This window comes from Stylophora pistillata, chromosome 2, assembly GCF_964205215.1.
Source record: "Stylophora pistillata chromosome 2, jaStyPist1.2, whole genome shotgun sequence".
In the NCBI taxonomy this organism is placed as follows: domain Eukaryota; kingdom Metazoa; phylum Cnidaria; class Anthozoa; order Scleractinia; family Pocilloporidae; genus Stylophora; species Stylophora pistillata.
In genome coordinates, this window is record NC_142520.1 from 19,202,201 (window position 1) to 19,220,159 (window position 17,959).

Genomic DNA, 17,959 nt, shown 5'->3' on the forward strand with positions numbered 1-17,959 from the left:
TTCGGTAAAATAGAACATTTCCAGCGTTGCAAGTTCCAGTGTTGAAGAATAACTTCGTTAGATCTTTTAACCTGTAGTTAATTGTCGAACAAAACGAGCTAATCTTTAATAAACGTTGGCTGATTAACCCCAAGTTGTGTTCGTTAATGTCTTACTTGACCCCTGGACCAATACAACACGCATTATGGGCCAGCCACAGACCAGCGCGTGGTAAAGATGATTGAAACCTGATCAGGTAAAACCTGTGACTATATCATACTGTCGGCGTGTTGATAATATCCCTTGTGGAGATGCGGTGTTTGTTCCGAACAAATGGGGGATCTGACTACCGCAAACAGAATAGAGTCTATTTTGTTCGCGGTGTTGTGGCATTCTGAACCCCCCATGTCCCCCTCCCTTAAAGAACTTTAACCTTGCCATTGAAACTGACGTGGACGTTTGCCGCGTTTCTTGATTGTTGTTATTGTTGTTGTTGTTGTTATTGTTTATTACTATTATTACAGAGTTAGTTTGGTTTCTTTTTTTCCTTTTGAATTTTCGTTTACGCCAATTTGTTATCCCTTAATTTAGAATTTTGTGAGGTTTCCGGGGTTTTCATTTAAGCCGAATGAGCTGGTTACTTTACAAATCGCGTTTTGTTTCTTGATAGTTTGGTTAGATTGACGCCTCCGTGTTTAGCTAGTGCCTTTTAGATAGAAAATTATAGTTAAAGTTTTATTTCAGGATAAGACTCCGTGTAATCAAGCTCCTTTTTGGAATAAAAGACAAGTTTAGACCGTAATTCTTGATAAAGTAATCAAGACCCGCGGGCAACAGTAAGCCTGATAACCTAGTTTATGATTATGTCACATAGCTGTGATTCAAAGCGATACTTTACCTTTCTTTTGGTTCCTTTAATTGTCACGTGTTCTTTTCCAAAGTTGAGACTATTTTCAAATCTATGTGTAGTGCATAGTAGTATTCACGTGCGGAAACGAATTCAAGGGATGATACACTCGGGACCCACGAATTTGCATGTATATATGCAGCGTGTATTTAATTTATTGCAGTAGTTCTTTATTGGTTAAGAGTAAGTGTGTAAAGGAAGTGAGTAAACGGTTTTCAATTTAACCGCGGTGTATACACTACGTATGTTCGCACAATACTCTGGTACTTTCCTCAAGTAGAGATAAAAGTATTATTTCGGGTCAAAAATTAGAAGATATTGAGTCTTGTTGACTCTCATTCCCACAAGTTAGCTTATTTTGATTTTATTTGGCACTAACACATCGTTCGGCCGTTCAAAGTGCGATCTACGGTCGACTATGCAGTCGTACAGTTGTATTTTCAAAATTTGCGCCGTGTAACTTCGGCTTACATCCCCAAGCCCCTAGCCCCTTACACCCATCTGCTGGCTGAGCCTTCAGATTATTCCCATTGAATCTAGCGGTGTCATAAATATTGCATGCGTTATATTATCTGTGGCAATACCTCTAAAGAATGAATAATTTCACAAGCAAGTGCGATTAGCAGCCAGAATTTCACAACTCTAGTGGTTGTTCGGCAACATTCTTAGCTGTCTCTGCTCGAAAAATATTTATTGTGGAATTTGTGCGTTATGGCTGACGGAAATAACCCATATATGCCCAAGAAAAAGCGTCCAACAGGTCGAGATCTTTAGTTCTCTTTTAACAGAGAGCTTCTTCGAACTCAAGAGAGCAGGCTTCTTGGCATCAAAGACCGCGTGAAAATGGCAAAAGGCGCGTTAAATCTAACAAAAGTGACCTCAAGTACACATGATGCGGATCTGATGGAGGCTCGGCCACACGGTTTTCTTTTCCTTCAGCGTCTTCCACTCCATATTCGCGTATTTCTTTGCCTTTCTCTGATCTTGTTTCTCCAATTTCCCCTCCACATGAAGAACATACACCACTAAGAATGCAGATCACTGCGCCTTCAGCAGAGAACGACCCCATATATCTCTGCAGCGGGGGAGTTCTGCGAACTCTGTATTCTTTTTTTTGGAACACTCTCTCCATCGCATGCTGTTATTATGGAAAACTCATCGATTGCGATTTACAAATCTTTAATCAACAAAGTCATGTTGTGTCCGTAACAGTTTCATGTGTATGTGGAGATTCATTCAAGTGGCTCTCCTCCTCTATCATGGGAGGATCTCCTCCAAAGTACTATGTAAATTTGAGGTAAGTACCTTTTCGTTTTCAGCTGGAAATTTTCTGAAATTCGCTGTCTCAGTATTCTTGAGTTTTGTTGTACCTGGTCACTTATCTGCCTCTCTTTTTCATAGATTGATTCATGAAGTATTGTTTTGTGACGTGACAGAGACACAGTACACAAGTTTCTCTGAAGCAGCCAACCTTGGGTGAGAGGGAGAAAAAACTTTTCACGCAGATTAGCAATGCACTTTCTCTAATGCTCCTAAAATCAAGTTGTATTTCTTCTTGCAAGCAAATGGCTGTCAACAACAGTTTACAGGAAGCCAAATGATGATCTCTCCACCAAAATACCTCAAATGGACTGAGCAGCTTTTTATTTGGTTCTCTCTTACCTGAATTCTAAAATACCTCTTTTTTTTTTATTTACTTCAACGGTCTTGAAAGACCATTGTTATGCAACCATTGTGAATAGGGTTTGCAATGAGTCCATGTCTGCTTCCCAGGAAGAAGGGAAAAGCACCCCTGGATATGTTGTAAATGGAGAGGTACAAGTTGATTTCAATTTTATTTTGTATTTGGCCACATACTTATACACCAGTGTTAGAGTATGAGAGGTGCATGCATGAGTTTTGTTCAATTTTTCCTTTTTGCAAGCCAGGATCTCTGCAAGCAGTCAAGTTCATGCATAGGATCTAGTAGACTTCTGCAAAGTTCTGCTGACTAGCACATCTAAGCATACAATATCTGATATCAAGTTGTAAACCCTGAGAAATATGTGAGTACAGAAAGGTGTTCAATGTTATGTTTTGATATCTACCATTTCTTCCTGTAGGGTGTTGTTACAGGTGCAAGGCATGATTTGAGTAGATCAGCAGCACACACAACGGTGTCAGCCCTTTCTTTCTTGTAAGATGCTTTTGAACTATTTGCATGATATGTTGAGCCTTGATACACTCAATGCTATTCCTAAAAATATTTCTATTTTTACTGATTCTGTTTAGAACCAAAAAAGTTTTAGGAGTCGTAAACTGGAGTAGGGCTAGTGAAACTTCAGCAGCGAGCCATGAAGTCCCTATGACAAAAGAGCTGCTGACTTTTCTAACTGAGACCCAAGGTATGATACATTTGCATCCTCAATAATATCCCACCATTGATATAATATGAGTATGGAAGACAGAAAAATCCTTTATAGTGTGACTAAAGTAATTCTTTTCTTTTGTTTGTTTATTTATTTCTCATGTGTACTTCTGCATGAAGAACAGTCCACTCAGTGAGCAAGAATTTCAGGCTAACCTGCGGATTGTTGCTGACCATTATCAGGTAATTTGAATGACTGTTTATTGAGAGAATGTGTAGTAGTCCTAAGGTACAAAGGGTTTTTCTCAGGTTACTCCTTCAAAAGAACGATTTCACGAAACCAAAATTATTATTAATTTTTGTTGTAATGAACACATTGTGTCATGTAATTCCAACAAGACATAGCATAATTCATGAACTCAAAGATTACACAATTTTCTGTAAAAATGGAAAACCAGAAGCATTATACTTACTATTATTAATACAGATCTATTAATTTGTTTTTTTATAATTTTCTTTATTTATGACTCAGGGATATCATGTCAATTGCCATGCAGAGTCACGGTGCAAGCAGAATGGCTACCTAATGAGCAAAAGGTTTTAACTAAACCTGAAGCTGTAGCTGCATATAGGAAAGCCATTATGGGCACCTCAATATATAGACATGCATATGATTACATGCTGGTAATTAATTGGCACATAACTGTATGATTTTGTTTCTTTGCCTGAAAAAATTTGCCTTTTCCAAATTAGCGATGTTGCAGTAAAGGCCATGAAAGAGTTGCAAAAAATTTATGTTCCAGTTACAGTGAAAGCCACTCAAAATCTGTTACCTTCTGCAGTGTAGGGAAACATACTGGATTGAATCTCTCCATTCAGTGATGCTCATTTATATATGCTGCTAAGTGGATCCATTATGGGGATGACACCTACAACATGCACATGGAACTAGGCTTTCTTGATTGGGTAAAAGACTTATGCTTTTGTTAATTCTGCACAATTGCTTTGGCACTTTTTGAATGCTATGCTTACTCTTCCTTATTGACTTATTTCTCTTGCAGAATGAAAATGTGAATAGAGAAGTATTGTCTCTGCAGATGTACCAACATGCCAGGCATCCGAATCGTCCGGCAGAGATCAGGGTGCTTACTGCAAAAACACTCAAGTTCAGGGAAACCATCTGGTCTATTTTTTTTAATCTAAATAACTGATGTCCATTCTGCTTACCAGTGATTCTGACTTCCTGTGATAACTTTAAATGGGAGCTCATATGTCTTGTAAAAGATGTGAGGTAACCAGGGAAGAATAATTACAGCAACTGCCGGTACTAAGTAGTGAAGCATTCATGAGTATTAGGTATTACTCAAGGGACATTCCATGCAGTTTTATTGATGTTTCCACCTCTTAATTTTATTTTGACGAGATTGTAACAGGAGATGCGTGGGAGATAATAAAACTAGTTTTTGTGTGTGAGAGCAGAAATTAAGAGACGTGAAAATAAGGAGGAGAATAAAACAGGATTTTTTAAGGACAATTATCCAGTACGTTAGTTACAGTGTACCCTACAAGTTCGGTACATTTGTGTTAATGTTACAACATGGAAAGTTGGATATGGTATTCCCTATCATGCAATATTGTTGTTTACAAGGTATAGGGTGGGTTATGGCATTATTGTCTCTTTGCAGGCTAAAGAGGCCAAACATTCTGGAGTGAGGGAAGATTTGACCTTAACTAATCGGTCAAATGTAAGCACCACCACTGGTAAATGGTGGCAAGTAATGCAAAGTAATTATGTTCGCTAATTTTACCTCCCAGAACATCAACCAATGCCCTTTTCTTATACCTCACACTACCAATGACGTTCTCACCACACTGTTACCAATCAAATGTTTGCAATTGTGGTGGAAATAAAGAAAATGATTTGCTCAGTTCTGAAGTTTGTTTGTCTGGTATTGACCTGGTGACTTGTGCAAGCAGCAGAGGCGCAACAGAATCAGTGTTGTGTGCACTAAAACCCATTGTCTGTAAACAGTGCAATACTCGCTTTGCTGATAACTTATCACTGTGGTCTCATCTAAAGTTGTACAATGCCACTGAGGTAAGAAGTGTAGCTATCAATCCAACTTTGATGACAGTACCTGGTTTAAAGGAAGCTTTACATAGTAGAGGATTAAGCACTGCAGGTAATAAGGAAATTCTAGTTAAGTGCCTTGAAGGTGCATTGGCTGGAGAAGTGTAGTTGATTTATTTTTTAATCAACAGTTTAAATCTCCAATAGTCAAGGTGGTGCACAATAAGGCATACTTGCTATGAGAATGATAACTAAGCTCTCAACAAATTTTGTGTACCGGTAATGTGAGTAACATTCCTACTTAATAAGAAAAATGTTTTAAAATTGGTGCACGATTGTTTAAATTAGCTGTGTTTGCTAGACATGTTAAACCTGTCAGAATGCAAAGGTACTGTTGTCACTGATATCACTTGCTATGCACTGCTATATTACATAGAAAACTTTATAAACCTATTATTTTTTTTACCGACTTGCATTTTAGAGGCATGGTTTCTGCTCTGATGTATTTATGGAATTTTGTACATAAAGGTTTGACCACTAAACCCTTCACATGCTAACAACAGTATGAATATTCTCCATACTGTTCTCAATACATTTTTCAAGGTGCTGACAAGGAGAATTTGTTTCACAATCAAGAGCCTCTTTAGTTATTATTTCCTACATTCTTGTGACTTTATGTTTAATTTGGGGTTAATATTGTAAGAAGAAATTAGATGCTGGTCACTGTTAGGGGTCAAAGGGTTAATAACTAATGACTCAGCATTTTGCTTGTTATGTTGACACAATGCATTTGTTTTAGTAATGGATTTGTCTTAAATAAAAGCTAAAAAAGGCTGCAGCTTGATAGTTTTAAGAGCAGGATGAAGTATACATAGATAAGTAAACTTTGTATTTAATAGGATTAATTCTCTATACTCAGTGATAGGATAATTTCATAAATGAATAGGACATCATTGTTAGTCAAATAATAAACACAAGCTTTCAGTTGTTATGTTTTAGGTAAAACCATACTTCTATTTATTTACTTCATTGTATTTCTGCCCTCAAGATATGAACATTAAATTTTAAAATATATGCTTGTATTAATAAACATATTTCCTTCAGAAATATGTTTCAGATTACATTCAGGGTTGTCATTCTTTTGCTATATTATGAAGTTTCGTGACAAGGTCTAACAAAACATTAGCAAGTTATGCTGTTACCTAATTAACTGTCAAGCAAGATCGTGTTCAAATTCAATAGCTTTTGTAAATTTCAGTCCTTTGCAAATCCTTCTCGATCATAGCGCTGCACGTAAAATATGGTCGTTACCCTTTGTTTTTTCACAGAATAAATCATTTGAAGCGGCGCAGTTTGCGTGACAACAACAATTGACTTGCCTCTGAAACTTTGAAGCACGCGACCATCATAAGGAATATTCTCGAAGTGCCGCTTCTTGTGAAAATTCTCTCCCTTGGTCAAAACCCTTGGTCAAACGGCGCATGATAGTTGAATCTCTTCAAACTAGCATCTAAAATCACCAACTATCATCCGCATGGTCAAACGGCCAAAAAAGTTCGTGATAGTTGATGATAGTTCGCCAGTAGTCGCGCGAGCAAAGTCACGGCAGCAGCTAGTTCCAGGCTCTTCCCGCGTAAAATGTGAACACAGACATGGCTTCGCGTGAGTCGAACAAACTTGTTGAAGTATGAATTTATCACGACGAAAGAGGACGGCAGCTTGGTTACTAGTAATCGATTTGTTGGAGGAATGTACGGAGGATGAATCTGGAGAGCGTTGGTGGAAGAGAGGACGGACAAGGGAATGGATTAAAAGTAGAAACGAAAGGGGGTTGTTGAAATTGGTGGAAGAATTGCGAGTGGAGGACACTGCTGCTTACAAGGAAATGTTGCGAATGAACTTTGAAACATTTCAGGAAATATTGACCGCTATCGGGCCTGAGATTAAACCGGGCCATTTTAAATGAGCCCACCGATTTTCGGGGAAAACAGCTGACCAAAAACTATCATGAACTATCATACGCGTGGTCAAACGAGAAAAACTATCATTGACTATCGAGAAGAATTTGAAGAAGCTCAAAATGAATGATAGTTGGTGATAGTCGATGATAGTGCATGATAGTTGGTGGTCAAACGGAAGAGCGCGCCTCAACTATCATCGACTATCATCAACTATCATCGACTATCATGCGCCGTTTGACCAGGGCTTTAAATCTCGCTGGAAACTAAATTTTCTTTGCTTGTTGCTTGTGAGTTCCTCTAACACGGGATCAAAGTCTCATCCCGTAGTTGGGGTTATTTTCTGCAAAACGAACCCTCCTTGACTAGTCTCCGCAGAAACCTTAATTTCTACGGAGCTAGTATTCCAAAACCGGTCTCCTCTCTCTGTTTCATCCTCCATGCCGAAGTGCCTTAAACATAGTTTGTTTGATGTGCTCGCGCTGTTATTAGGGACCTTAAGATACGACGACGGGAGATCTACGACGGGGAGCTTGAACCGTGTTAAAACTGGAACGAGTACGTCGTTCGTTATTGCTCGACTCCTCTTTAAGGTTAGTCTGAAACACAACGACTACGGAGAGTAATTAAGGCGACCTTTCAACGAACGAGAGATGCTCTTTTGCTTGCATTAGATGATGATTTAATAGAAGAAGAGGAATTTTTGATGCTGTTCGACCTTCATACGTCGAAAAATCCAAATTTCCCGTACCACGATGTTGAAAAGTTCGACTTAGATCTTATCGATCCGGCCGAGTGCAAAGCCGAGTTTCGCGTTGAGAAAAACGACCTGCCTCTTCTCTGCAATGCGTTGAGGATTCCCGAGACCATCGAGTGCAGACAAGGGAGCATTTGTGATGGCATGGAAGGGCTTTGTATGCTTCTTCGTCGCCTTGCTTATCCTTGCAGATATTCGGAAATGATATCTCGGTTTCCCAGACCGGTGCCAGTGCTAAGTATGATCACCACAACTGTGATGGACTATGTTTATCAACAACACTATCACAGAATCTCCCACTGGAACAGGTTTTTATTAGACCCAATTAAACTTGAACTGTATGCAATGGCAATCTCACAGAAAGGCAGTGCTTTGGACAACTGCTTCGGTTTTATAGATGGGACGGTTCGGCCAATTTGCCGCCCTGGTGAAAAACAGCGCATCGTTTATAATGGCCACAAAAGAGTGCATGCACTCAAGTACCAGTCTGTGGTTGTGCCAAGTGGAATGATAGCTGTTATGCATGGTCCATTCGGTATGCATCTCTTATCATTCATTTTACTTCATTTTAAGTAAAAAAGTTTGAAATTCAAAGTCCATGATTTTTTCATAACCTTGGTTATTCCTTAATTTCTAGTTCTAGAAAATGAACTTTGAAATTTGCTGTTGAACGAAAAGCTAGAGGAGCATCCAATTATGATTAATAAAAACTCCATTTTTTTGGAACATTGTTTTTTCAGCCCAGACTGAATGGTCTTTTTTTTCACCAATTTTAGCTAAAAAAACTGTGTTATTAAGTCATTGTTTATGATATTTTGTGTTGGAATGGATAGAGATTTCATTACAAGTATCTGTTGTTTATTAATCATTTTTTAACATTTGGCTTCAAAAGTGTAGTTTAATTCATTTTGATGACCAGTTTTGACACAAAAATAATCCCAACCTTGTGTTTATTCTTAAAATGTTCTTAAAAGCTTGCAAATTAAAGCATCAATATTCTAACATAAAGTAGTAATGTAAAATTAGAAGCCATAGCTCTAATAAACTGCATTATTTCTTCCCTTTTTGTTGACTTATCTTTCCTTTTTGTACAGAAGGTAAAAGACATGATCCTGGGATGCTGCATGAATCAGGCTTATATGATCTACTTGAGCAGCACGCATTTTCAACCACTGGGCAGCAGATGTGCTTATATGGGGATCCAGCCTATCCACTATGAGTCCATTTACAAGGGCCCTTCAAACATGCAAATCTAACAGCCAATGAACATGCATTCAATCGTTCAATGAGTGCAGTCAGAACCTCTGTTGAGTGGATATTCGGGGACATAATTAATTACTTTAAATTCCTTGATTTCAAAAAGAACTTAAAACTTCAACTGAGTGCTGTGGGAAAGTACTATCTTGTTGCAGCCATTCTGAGAAATGCTCTAACATGCCTTTATCCAAATGAAACCTCACAGTTTTTTGATGTAGAACCACCAACTCTGGATGAATATTTTTCGTAAGACTGAAACATTGACCAGCACATGTATGTAAATAAAGTAGTTTAATTGAAGACATCACAGAAAACAGTAACTATATTTTTCTTAGGGAGTGTTCATTATTTATGGAATGTACTGGGTCACAAAATTTTTCCTCTTCCTCTTTATGGACTGTGAAATTTTAGTGGGAAAACAAGTCATAGTAATATATAATTCACAAATATTTGGACGGGTATCAAAATTTTATGTGCTGAACAAAACAGGCCATGAAAATGTTTAAACTTTTGTAAATTACCTTCCAGACCCAGTATATTTTACAAATGATGACTGGTCCCTTGAAAAAAAAACATTCTTGTACTAATTTGCCATATTGAAAAATTTTAAGTTTATCTCTTCCATAAAAAATGTTCTTGGAAATTGCTTGCATTTTGTAATGAGAGGTTTTTCAACTATTTTCATAAACACTAACCAAACTACAAAATTTTTGTGTTTGAAACTTTTTAAATCTTTTAAATAAACTCAACTCTGGTGGTAGAAATATCCTTGCAAATTGCTTGGGGTAAAGGTTCTTTTTTCTGAACAAGAACCACAACATATGTGAACAAATTGTCGTTGATTGTCACTCTGATCATGATCTATTTGACATATCATCCCTTGATATGAACTTGATCTTTTTTCAGTAATACCTCAAAAATATAATTTATAGAGATATAAATATATTTTGAATTTTTTAAAACCAAACTTTAAAATCATCCTTGCAAATAAAATATTAATTCAAATGTTCATACTGTGTTACCATGTTAGATGTTTACTTTTGTGTCAGCTTATTCATCATGGCTAGCATCATGGCCTGAAAGTCTTGTTGTTGCTGCTGCAACTGCTGCTGCTGGGCAAGCATAACTCTAAGAAAATCATCGTGTTTTTTGTCTTGCAGCTCAATCTCTTTTTTCTTTAATTCCATTTCCTGTTTTTTTCATCTCATGTGCTTCCGGCACTCGTACTAGATTCTCCCGTCCTCGAATCTTAAGGTCGCTATTATTTGCCGCGACAGAGCTGAATAATGAAATGATGCGTCAGCGGGTATGCGGTCAACAACGCGGGCTCAAGTGTACTAGGTCTAAAATTTAGCGAAATTAGCGGAAAATAATAAGGGCTGACCTTTAAAACCGAGGAACTCGGTTCTAGTCGAAGGCACTTTCCTAATTCCAAAGGTTTAAAGGCCCATTTCCAACTGAGATGCCTTGCGCGCCCGGATCACTTTTCATAATGAAAAATACGCTATTTTCCTCGTAGTTGCGAAATCGCTTTGATATCTTCTTCCATCTTACTAATTAGGGCTTTCAAAGTTCCATCTTGAATCATGTGCGAACAACAATCTATCGTAGTATCCATATCAGTAAATAGTTTTTAATTCTTACATCTATGACGGTGAAAAATGTCATTTGAAAAGTTGATGCCGCCGAAGAAGCGGTCTAGAGGAAGGCCGTGTCTGCCCAGCTCGGCAAAGGTTATTCGACTTCGAGAGTCTGTGTATCATTTATGGAGGGCGAGGAAAACAACCATGGGTTTCGGTAACTTTACAGACAGTGCTTTTGCAGAAATGTCATTGCATTGTTCCTACGATGGAACTAGAGACTCCGGGGAGATTTTTTGGAGGTGAGAATAATTATTTGACTGATTTTTACTTGAGATCCTGAGATATGTATGTAAGCAATCTCATTTGTGCAAGTCATTATTCTATAACTGAAATGCGCAAAGTAAATCAGTTTTGGCCAATATTGGTTATTTCTTTGTATTTTATTTAGTGTTTGAAGCCGAACAATTTCCTTCAACATCAGGTAAGCTTTGTACAAGTTTTATACACAGACTCGATTTATGATTTTTCAGTCTCAAATACTTAGCTGCAAATTTGTTTCCTGTGTTCTTCACCAAATTTTTGTTTTTCTTTTTAATAGTGTTTGTGAATGACTATCAGAGTTCGCCATTTACAATAGCGCTATTCTAAAACAAAAACAAACGACTGCAAAGGATCTCGGATGGAAATGGGCCTTTAACATCTAATTACAGCTGACAATAAATAATCTTCGAATTCCAAAGAGGGAGCATCAAACTACTGCGAAATCACAATGTTTATTTGAGTTCTACATATGCACTCATGTAACGCATGTGCAATGCGTGAGAAACTTCCTGGCAACGCGCAAAGTGTATCTTACATGCGTGCGACCGTTCAATTATTATTTTAGCTCGCTGCGTACCTGTCGATCGTGACGCTGTTTTAACGCGACCATTTTTCCAACTCCCGAGAAGGTTAAGTCAGCTAACATGTAATAATCCCACTATAATAACCCAAGCGAGGGGACACTTTGAGGCGTGAGTAGTCCAGTGGTCAGTGCGCTGGACTCTGGGTCAGATGGCCCGGGTTCAAGTCCTGGCTGGGGCTTGACGTTGTGTCCTTAAGCAAGACGCTTCACTCACATTGCTTCGTCTTCTCGGATAGGACGTAAAGCCGGAGGTCCCGTCTCCTGCACCTATCAATTAGTTAATTTCGGCAGGGGACGTTAAAGAACCCACATCACGAGATTACTGTGATGTGGTCTGGCCTGCTTACTGGAAATGGGGGGAGGGGCCATCTGTAAAATTTCTCCTTTATTAATTGTAAACTGCCTCCGGCAGTCTGGAAAAGTCCCTCGCACAATGTTGTAAAGCGCATTAGAGCATTTACATGGAAATGCGCTATAGAAATCGATCTATATTATTATTACACTTGTTCGGGTCTCAAACACGTTGTTACGAGGATCGAATTAGTTTTACTGAATCTGTCACGCAATCCCTGACTTTTCTACTGATTATCTATAATCTGTAATATTCCAGAAACTTCTTTCATGTGACTCAGCAGTTTCCAAAAATAGTACAACTTGTAATACGCTATAAATAGTAATAGAACACCCTAGATACCTAAAGTAAATGTATAAAAGCTGGCTTGTGAGAAGTACAAAAGGATTTGCCCGAGGGCTTACCCTCGTGGCTTGCTGACTGAACTTGTGGAAGCTATGATGTGACAAGGCTATGACCTTTTGACCTTGCGATACCCGGAGAGAAGAAAGAGATGAAAAGACGATAGCCGAGAGGGGAAGAAGATAAAGAATACAGAGTTCACTATGAGGTCCTCCGGAAGAGTTTGTGTACACGAAAAGAAAGCCATGAATCAAGAAAGCCAAGTGCTGTGGTCTTCAGTCGGCGGAAGTTCGAATTGGAGGTTGATCAAGACGATGAACACCTCTACGGCTTAAAGGATAGTAAGCCTGCTTTATGAACTGCTTAGCTTAATCTCTGACCTAAGTAGATTAAACAGTGTAAAACTAATTAAATAAGAGTTAAAATGGGTAACTCCTTGTTGTTACATTTTTGTTGCGTGCCTTATATCGTACTCGGAGTCTATTTTCAAATATGCTTTGTTAGCGGACATCTGTTAGTCATTCGTGCACGTAACAGCGTCTACTGAGAACTAAATCTCACCCCAATAATAAAAGGACCATTAGCACGTGCCCAGTTACGGGGGAAATTTTAAAATCGCACGATTGTGTTCTTTTTGTCCATTGCTCGCGTTTTTTTAGAGTTATATTAAGTTATCCATTTACTCCATTGGCTGCATGTCTTTTTAAATCTTATCTCGTACGTATATTTTGTGTTTTTTTTTTTTGTTCAATTTCTGAGGCTCTTGTCCTAATTAACTTAAAATAACCAAAACAGAAACTTCTAAGCCACTTAAAATGCCAAAATTTCTGATTAAAATTTACTTATTTAAATAAAATATTATCGATTAGCCGATTTGTTCAGCCATTACAGCCCTAGGTATTAAAAACAAGCAAAGGAGATAACCGATCAGAACTGATTAAGATAGGTTACTGGCGAATCTGGTATGTGCACGGGGAAACAGCTTCACCAAGGAAGGCAAGTTATGTATCAAATATTTCGAGTTTGTCCACAACAAAATTTTAATTGTTTAATCGTTCGATTCACATTCCAACATAACTAAGCGAGAATCATACAGAATGTGTAAAAAAGAAAGCCTAGCTATCTTGCGAGAGCATGTGCTCCAAATCACGTGACTATGAACTGTCAATCATTTCTTACAGTATGGTGCTTTTCATCGAATGGCAGATTCATGAACATTCAGCTCTAAGTTCTGGCAAATACTCTGCAGCATGCCAAACTTTAGCTTCTTCAACGTGTCGTTCTTCACTATGGTACAGATATCAAACTGATCGAACACTATTGGGTGCTGAAGAGAGATGGATTCTATGGCCAAATTCCTTCCCATCGTGAGGTTGATTTCCTCCTCGCTGGCCTGAACATCGCAATCATCCGGTAGTTGTTTCCGATCCTTGGCACCGTCAGGTCCTTGGGCACGTCTCATCTCTCTTGCATCTACTTCCCCATCTAATTTTCTACCTGACGTTTGGCCAATATTGAATTTGGCATCAAGATATGCCTTTTGCTTGTCAATAAGCCTGTAGGCTTTCTTGGTTAACTTAAAATCCCAGTCTTATTACAGCAATCAGTTCGACGTTCACTTCCTGGAACTGATTGCAGAGTTGGTATGGTTCCCACACCTTTTTCCAATGCAGATTTATATGGGATCTTGGCCAGGTGTAGAAAAGATCTCTTCTCTAAAGACTTTGCGAGTTTTTCTGAGGACAGCTGTTTCTCTAAGGCAGAATACCTTTGAAAAACTCTCACACACCCGTCTTTAGGGCAGGCAAATAGGCAAATGCTGCTGTTTCATCACCAGCAATCCCCTCATGCGTCTTAGAGACTTCAGGTTTCTCTGTAGTCTCCGACTCCGTCTGCGTGGGTTGGTTTTGGCTGAGCGATTTAAAACCACCTGTGGAAAATGTTGACCCCATCCAGCGATAACTACACTCTGAAAATAGAATGATGTTGTCGTCATCAAAAGAATCCGTAAAAAATACGTTTATTTAGACCCTTACGTGGCCTTTACATTTTGCCGCAAGTCTGTCTTCGGCACCTTTACCTCCCTGCGGGTCAGAAAAGTCAATTCCTATAACATGGACTCCAGTAGATTCTGCAATGGCTGGACACGCTAGGATCGAACATGATGAGTGATAGCAACCGGCGTTGTCTTGCCTGAAATATGCCTTTGTTCCTTCCCCGTGTTCAGCTTTAGGGTCTTCAGAACCTCCTTGACTGCACGATTGGATTTCATGGGTGACTCCCTGCCATTCAAGGAGGCCATTTACGCGACGATAGATTTTCACACAAATAATTCTCTAAAAGCTCTTTAAAAAATATTAAGATAGTTTCCTCGACGGATTTTTATATTGTTCCTTCATCCAAGATTTTTAAAGCAGAAATAAAAGAATTTGAGGCGATTCTTTGTTTACCGGAACATGTTAAGCGTCACGGCTTACGTCACGCAGAGGTCAATATAAAACTTGATAAATTGCATACGTTGTCTTTGCCATGAATGCCGTGAATGATCCAATAGCTTTCTTTTTCTTCATTTTAGCACGAAGATTTTTGTGTAGATCTGATAAGAAGCAAGTCAACACATCATTAATTTAGCGGCGTCTTAGCCAACACTGTGATTGTTTTCGACAGGTTCTGAAGTTTGTAAATCCCATCAGCCGTGTTAACATGCGTGAAGAGACACGCTGGCACTTAAAACGTGATTAAGAAAGATTAAAAGGTATATGTGCACGATCCTTCGCAGTAAAGCACTAATTAAGCAATAGTGAAAATCAGACCTGAAAAAAATTCAGGCCTGTACGGGATTCGAACCACTGACCTCTGCGATACTAGTGCAGCGCTCTACCAATTGAGCTAACAAGCCAACTGGGAGCAGGCCATCAGATTAATTCGACATAAACCCGTAGATGATAAATCAAACAACAAACATATGAAATACACCAAATCATATATATGGGGCAAGCATATATATGGTGGGGCAAGCATTTTTAAATTTCTTATCACAATGAGCAGTTACAGTTTTTAAAACTAATTTGAAACCTTAAACACCGAAAACCCCAAGGACAGATTATAGCGAGATCATTAACTGCGTTATCATGGGAGGTATAAATAAGAATAACTTCCCAGCATGGCGCGACATTTCAAATACATCATGGGTCACCGTGATAAGTTTTCTCAGTTTATAATCTCTTGGTGCGGTGTGCTAAGGGAGTAATCATTATTTCTGAAGATTTACGCCTTAGTAAAGTTCGAGAGATGATATTTAGGAAAATATTCAAATTGTCGAAAATACTATAACGTAGCAGAATAGAGCAAGGAAATCATCGTAGATATAGAGACTTGAGATTGGCTGAAATAGACTCATCACAATTTTTAAAAGCTCGCGGAAAAAAGGAAGAAAAATAAACATTCCGTTTTTCTAAAAGAAAGATCGAAGGCTTAGAGTCCCTATGTAGTGCTTTACAACTCAATTCTGCGAATCAGTTGGTTCCAGTGCCGACAATGAAAATAATACGTGTCCGTTAACCGTAAATTGGCCAAAATATCATAATAGAGATCATGTGAAAGACATATGTAAATTAATTGCCAAAATTGCGAAAAAATTATATCTACTTTCGTTTCATAATGACAAAAAAAAAGCCTCTTAAAGCCTCTTAAAGCCTTTTGACTTTGTATTACTGCGCAGCACCTTTTACGAAAAATTGATACACTGTTTCAAATGCTCCTTGACAAAATGAGTTCATTTCATAATGGTAAAGGAAGTGCCACCAAAGAAAGCACGACCGCCAAAATAGGATTGGCCAATGGTTAATACATGTTACATGGATGGATGTCTGATATATCGGCTCCGCGCAATCGACGAAATGTAATAATGCAGTGGACACGTTTGGCTCAAAATATGAATCTCTTGCAGTATCAGTAGCTTTGCTTCTTACACAAAACATTTTTAAATGAGCTCTCGTCTGATATGGTCTTAAAGTCGAGATTTTTTAGGGACCAGGTGTCGATTAAACCGGTCAAAGTTAGCCTTCATTTTGTCTCCCAAAAAGACGTGCAGAATACACCTTTATATATAAAAACGGCGATAAAACCCATACCAAAGAGAATTACATGAAAATTTTTATATCCTTTTATCTTGCAGTGATATTATAATTACTGTGCAAAGATTGATGAGAAATGGACTCGTTTAGCGCTGCCAACATCTTTCTAAAGTTGCGTGATGATTTGACCCGCGGTTAGGCAAGGCGAAAACGGCTTTTTAGCGAATTTTCAAACTATTTTAAATTTCAGCCGGAAAAAAAAAACGCTAGAACTTTAAAATATTTTTTTCGAAACTAGATCACAGAAAGGGATGTTTTGGTAAAATAAAACAAAATGAAATTTTTCGTCACTGATTTTCGATTCTCGAAATATTCTGGCGGCTTCTCTTAAATGACTGGCTCATTTAAACTGGTTTGCCGTTATAGGTGTCACTAAGCTGCTATTTTGTTGTTGTTGTTGTTTTTTTTTTGGAATTTTTTTCATTCGTTCGTTCGTGCAAAGGAGAATAAATAGAAGAAGCCTGAAACACACCCTTGAACACTGAACTACATAGAATATTCTTGAGTTGATAGCGAGACTATTTAAGGAAGAAGGGAAGGGTCTAACCGTAAATTTGACTCTAGAATGATCCCTCAAACTCCCTAAAAAATTTTCTTCGATAATCCATTTTTGCAAATGAATACGATACATGTTTTAGAGACAATTTCTTAGTCTGTGTTTTAGTGCGGCTTTAAATGAAATGAAAATGTTTTTGAACAATATCTCTTATATTACTTATTATATTCTTGTCATGCGAGTCTCACATCGGTTTATTCAATTTAAATTGATTCTCTTTTTACCATAGTCACCTTATTTCTTTTAGAATTAAAAGACTCAAGTACTTTTTACGTATATATTTCGTCACAATATATCTGAAGGGTTATAGATTAGAGTAATTTACTTTTATTGGTAGAGATATTGGGCAACAGCCTCTTTTCCTTTCAAAGTTCTGCCTATGCCCCCTACAAAATACTTTAAATCCACAGCAGAAAGAAGATTATCGTTTATTTCATGTCTTGTCCTGTTAACCCGTAAAGCTTTCTACCGCAAATAGGATGTGGAATGGGTTAATATACATATATCATAACGATTGTCTGATTGACGACTACAAAGTGTAGCCTTATCTATCAATATTCTATTTTAAACAATAGTAAATTTTTGGCAGTTAGTTTGTGTAACGAGCGTTCAGCTGCATTGCTGATATAAATGCATTATCGTTATCATCAATACCTTCAAGTGGTGAGAAATGTTTTGGGAAAGAAGCAAAGCTACTGATACTGCAAGAGATTCATATTGTGAGCCAAACGTGTCCACTACATTGTTACATTTCGTTGATCGCGCAGAGCCAATATATCAGACATCCATCCATGCAACATGTATTAGCCA

General features: G+C 38.0%; 2 protein-coding genes and 1 pseudogene across 3 annotated transcripts; all 3 read left to right on the plus strand.

The window, feature by feature from the left end:
• The first annotated feature begins 1,479 nt into the window (after nt 1–1,479).
• On the plus strand, nt 1,480–2,242 carry LOC148737588 (uncharacterized; annotated as a pseudogene).
• A 5-nt stretch (nt 2,243–2,247) lies between these two features.
• On the plus strand, nt 2,248–4,266 carry LOC148737589 (uncharacterized). Of its 2 annotated transcripts, XM_088747423.1 has the most exons (4): nt 2,286–2,362; nt 2,601–2,701; nt 2,989–3,062; nt 3,158–4,266. In XM_088747423.1, exons 2-4 carry the CDS (start codon nt 2,645–2,647, stop codon nt 3,294–3,296), a joined length of 270 nt encoding a protein of 89 aa, XP_088603549.1. In that variant the 5' UTR covers nt 2,286–2,362; nt 2,601–2,644; the 3' UTR covers nt 3,297–4,266. The 2 variants fall into 2 exon arrangements, with proteins under 2 accessions (XP_088603550.1, XP_088603549.1); XM_088747424.1 differs by having other exon boundaries at nt 2,248–2,701.
• A 2,701-nt stretch (nt 4,267–6,967) lies between these two features.
• On the plus strand, nt 6,968–10,285 carry LOC148737590 (uncharacterized). The gene is made up of 2 exons (XM_088747396.1): nt 6,968–8,554; nt 9,114–10,285. Exons 1-2 carry the CDS (start codon nt 7,969–7,971, stop codon nt 9,236–9,238), a joined length of 711 nt encoding a protein of 236 aa, XP_088603522.1. The 5' UTR covers nt 6,968–7,968; the 3' UTR covers nt 9,239–10,285.
• The last annotated feature ends 7,674 nt before the right edge of the window (nt 10,286–17,959 follow it).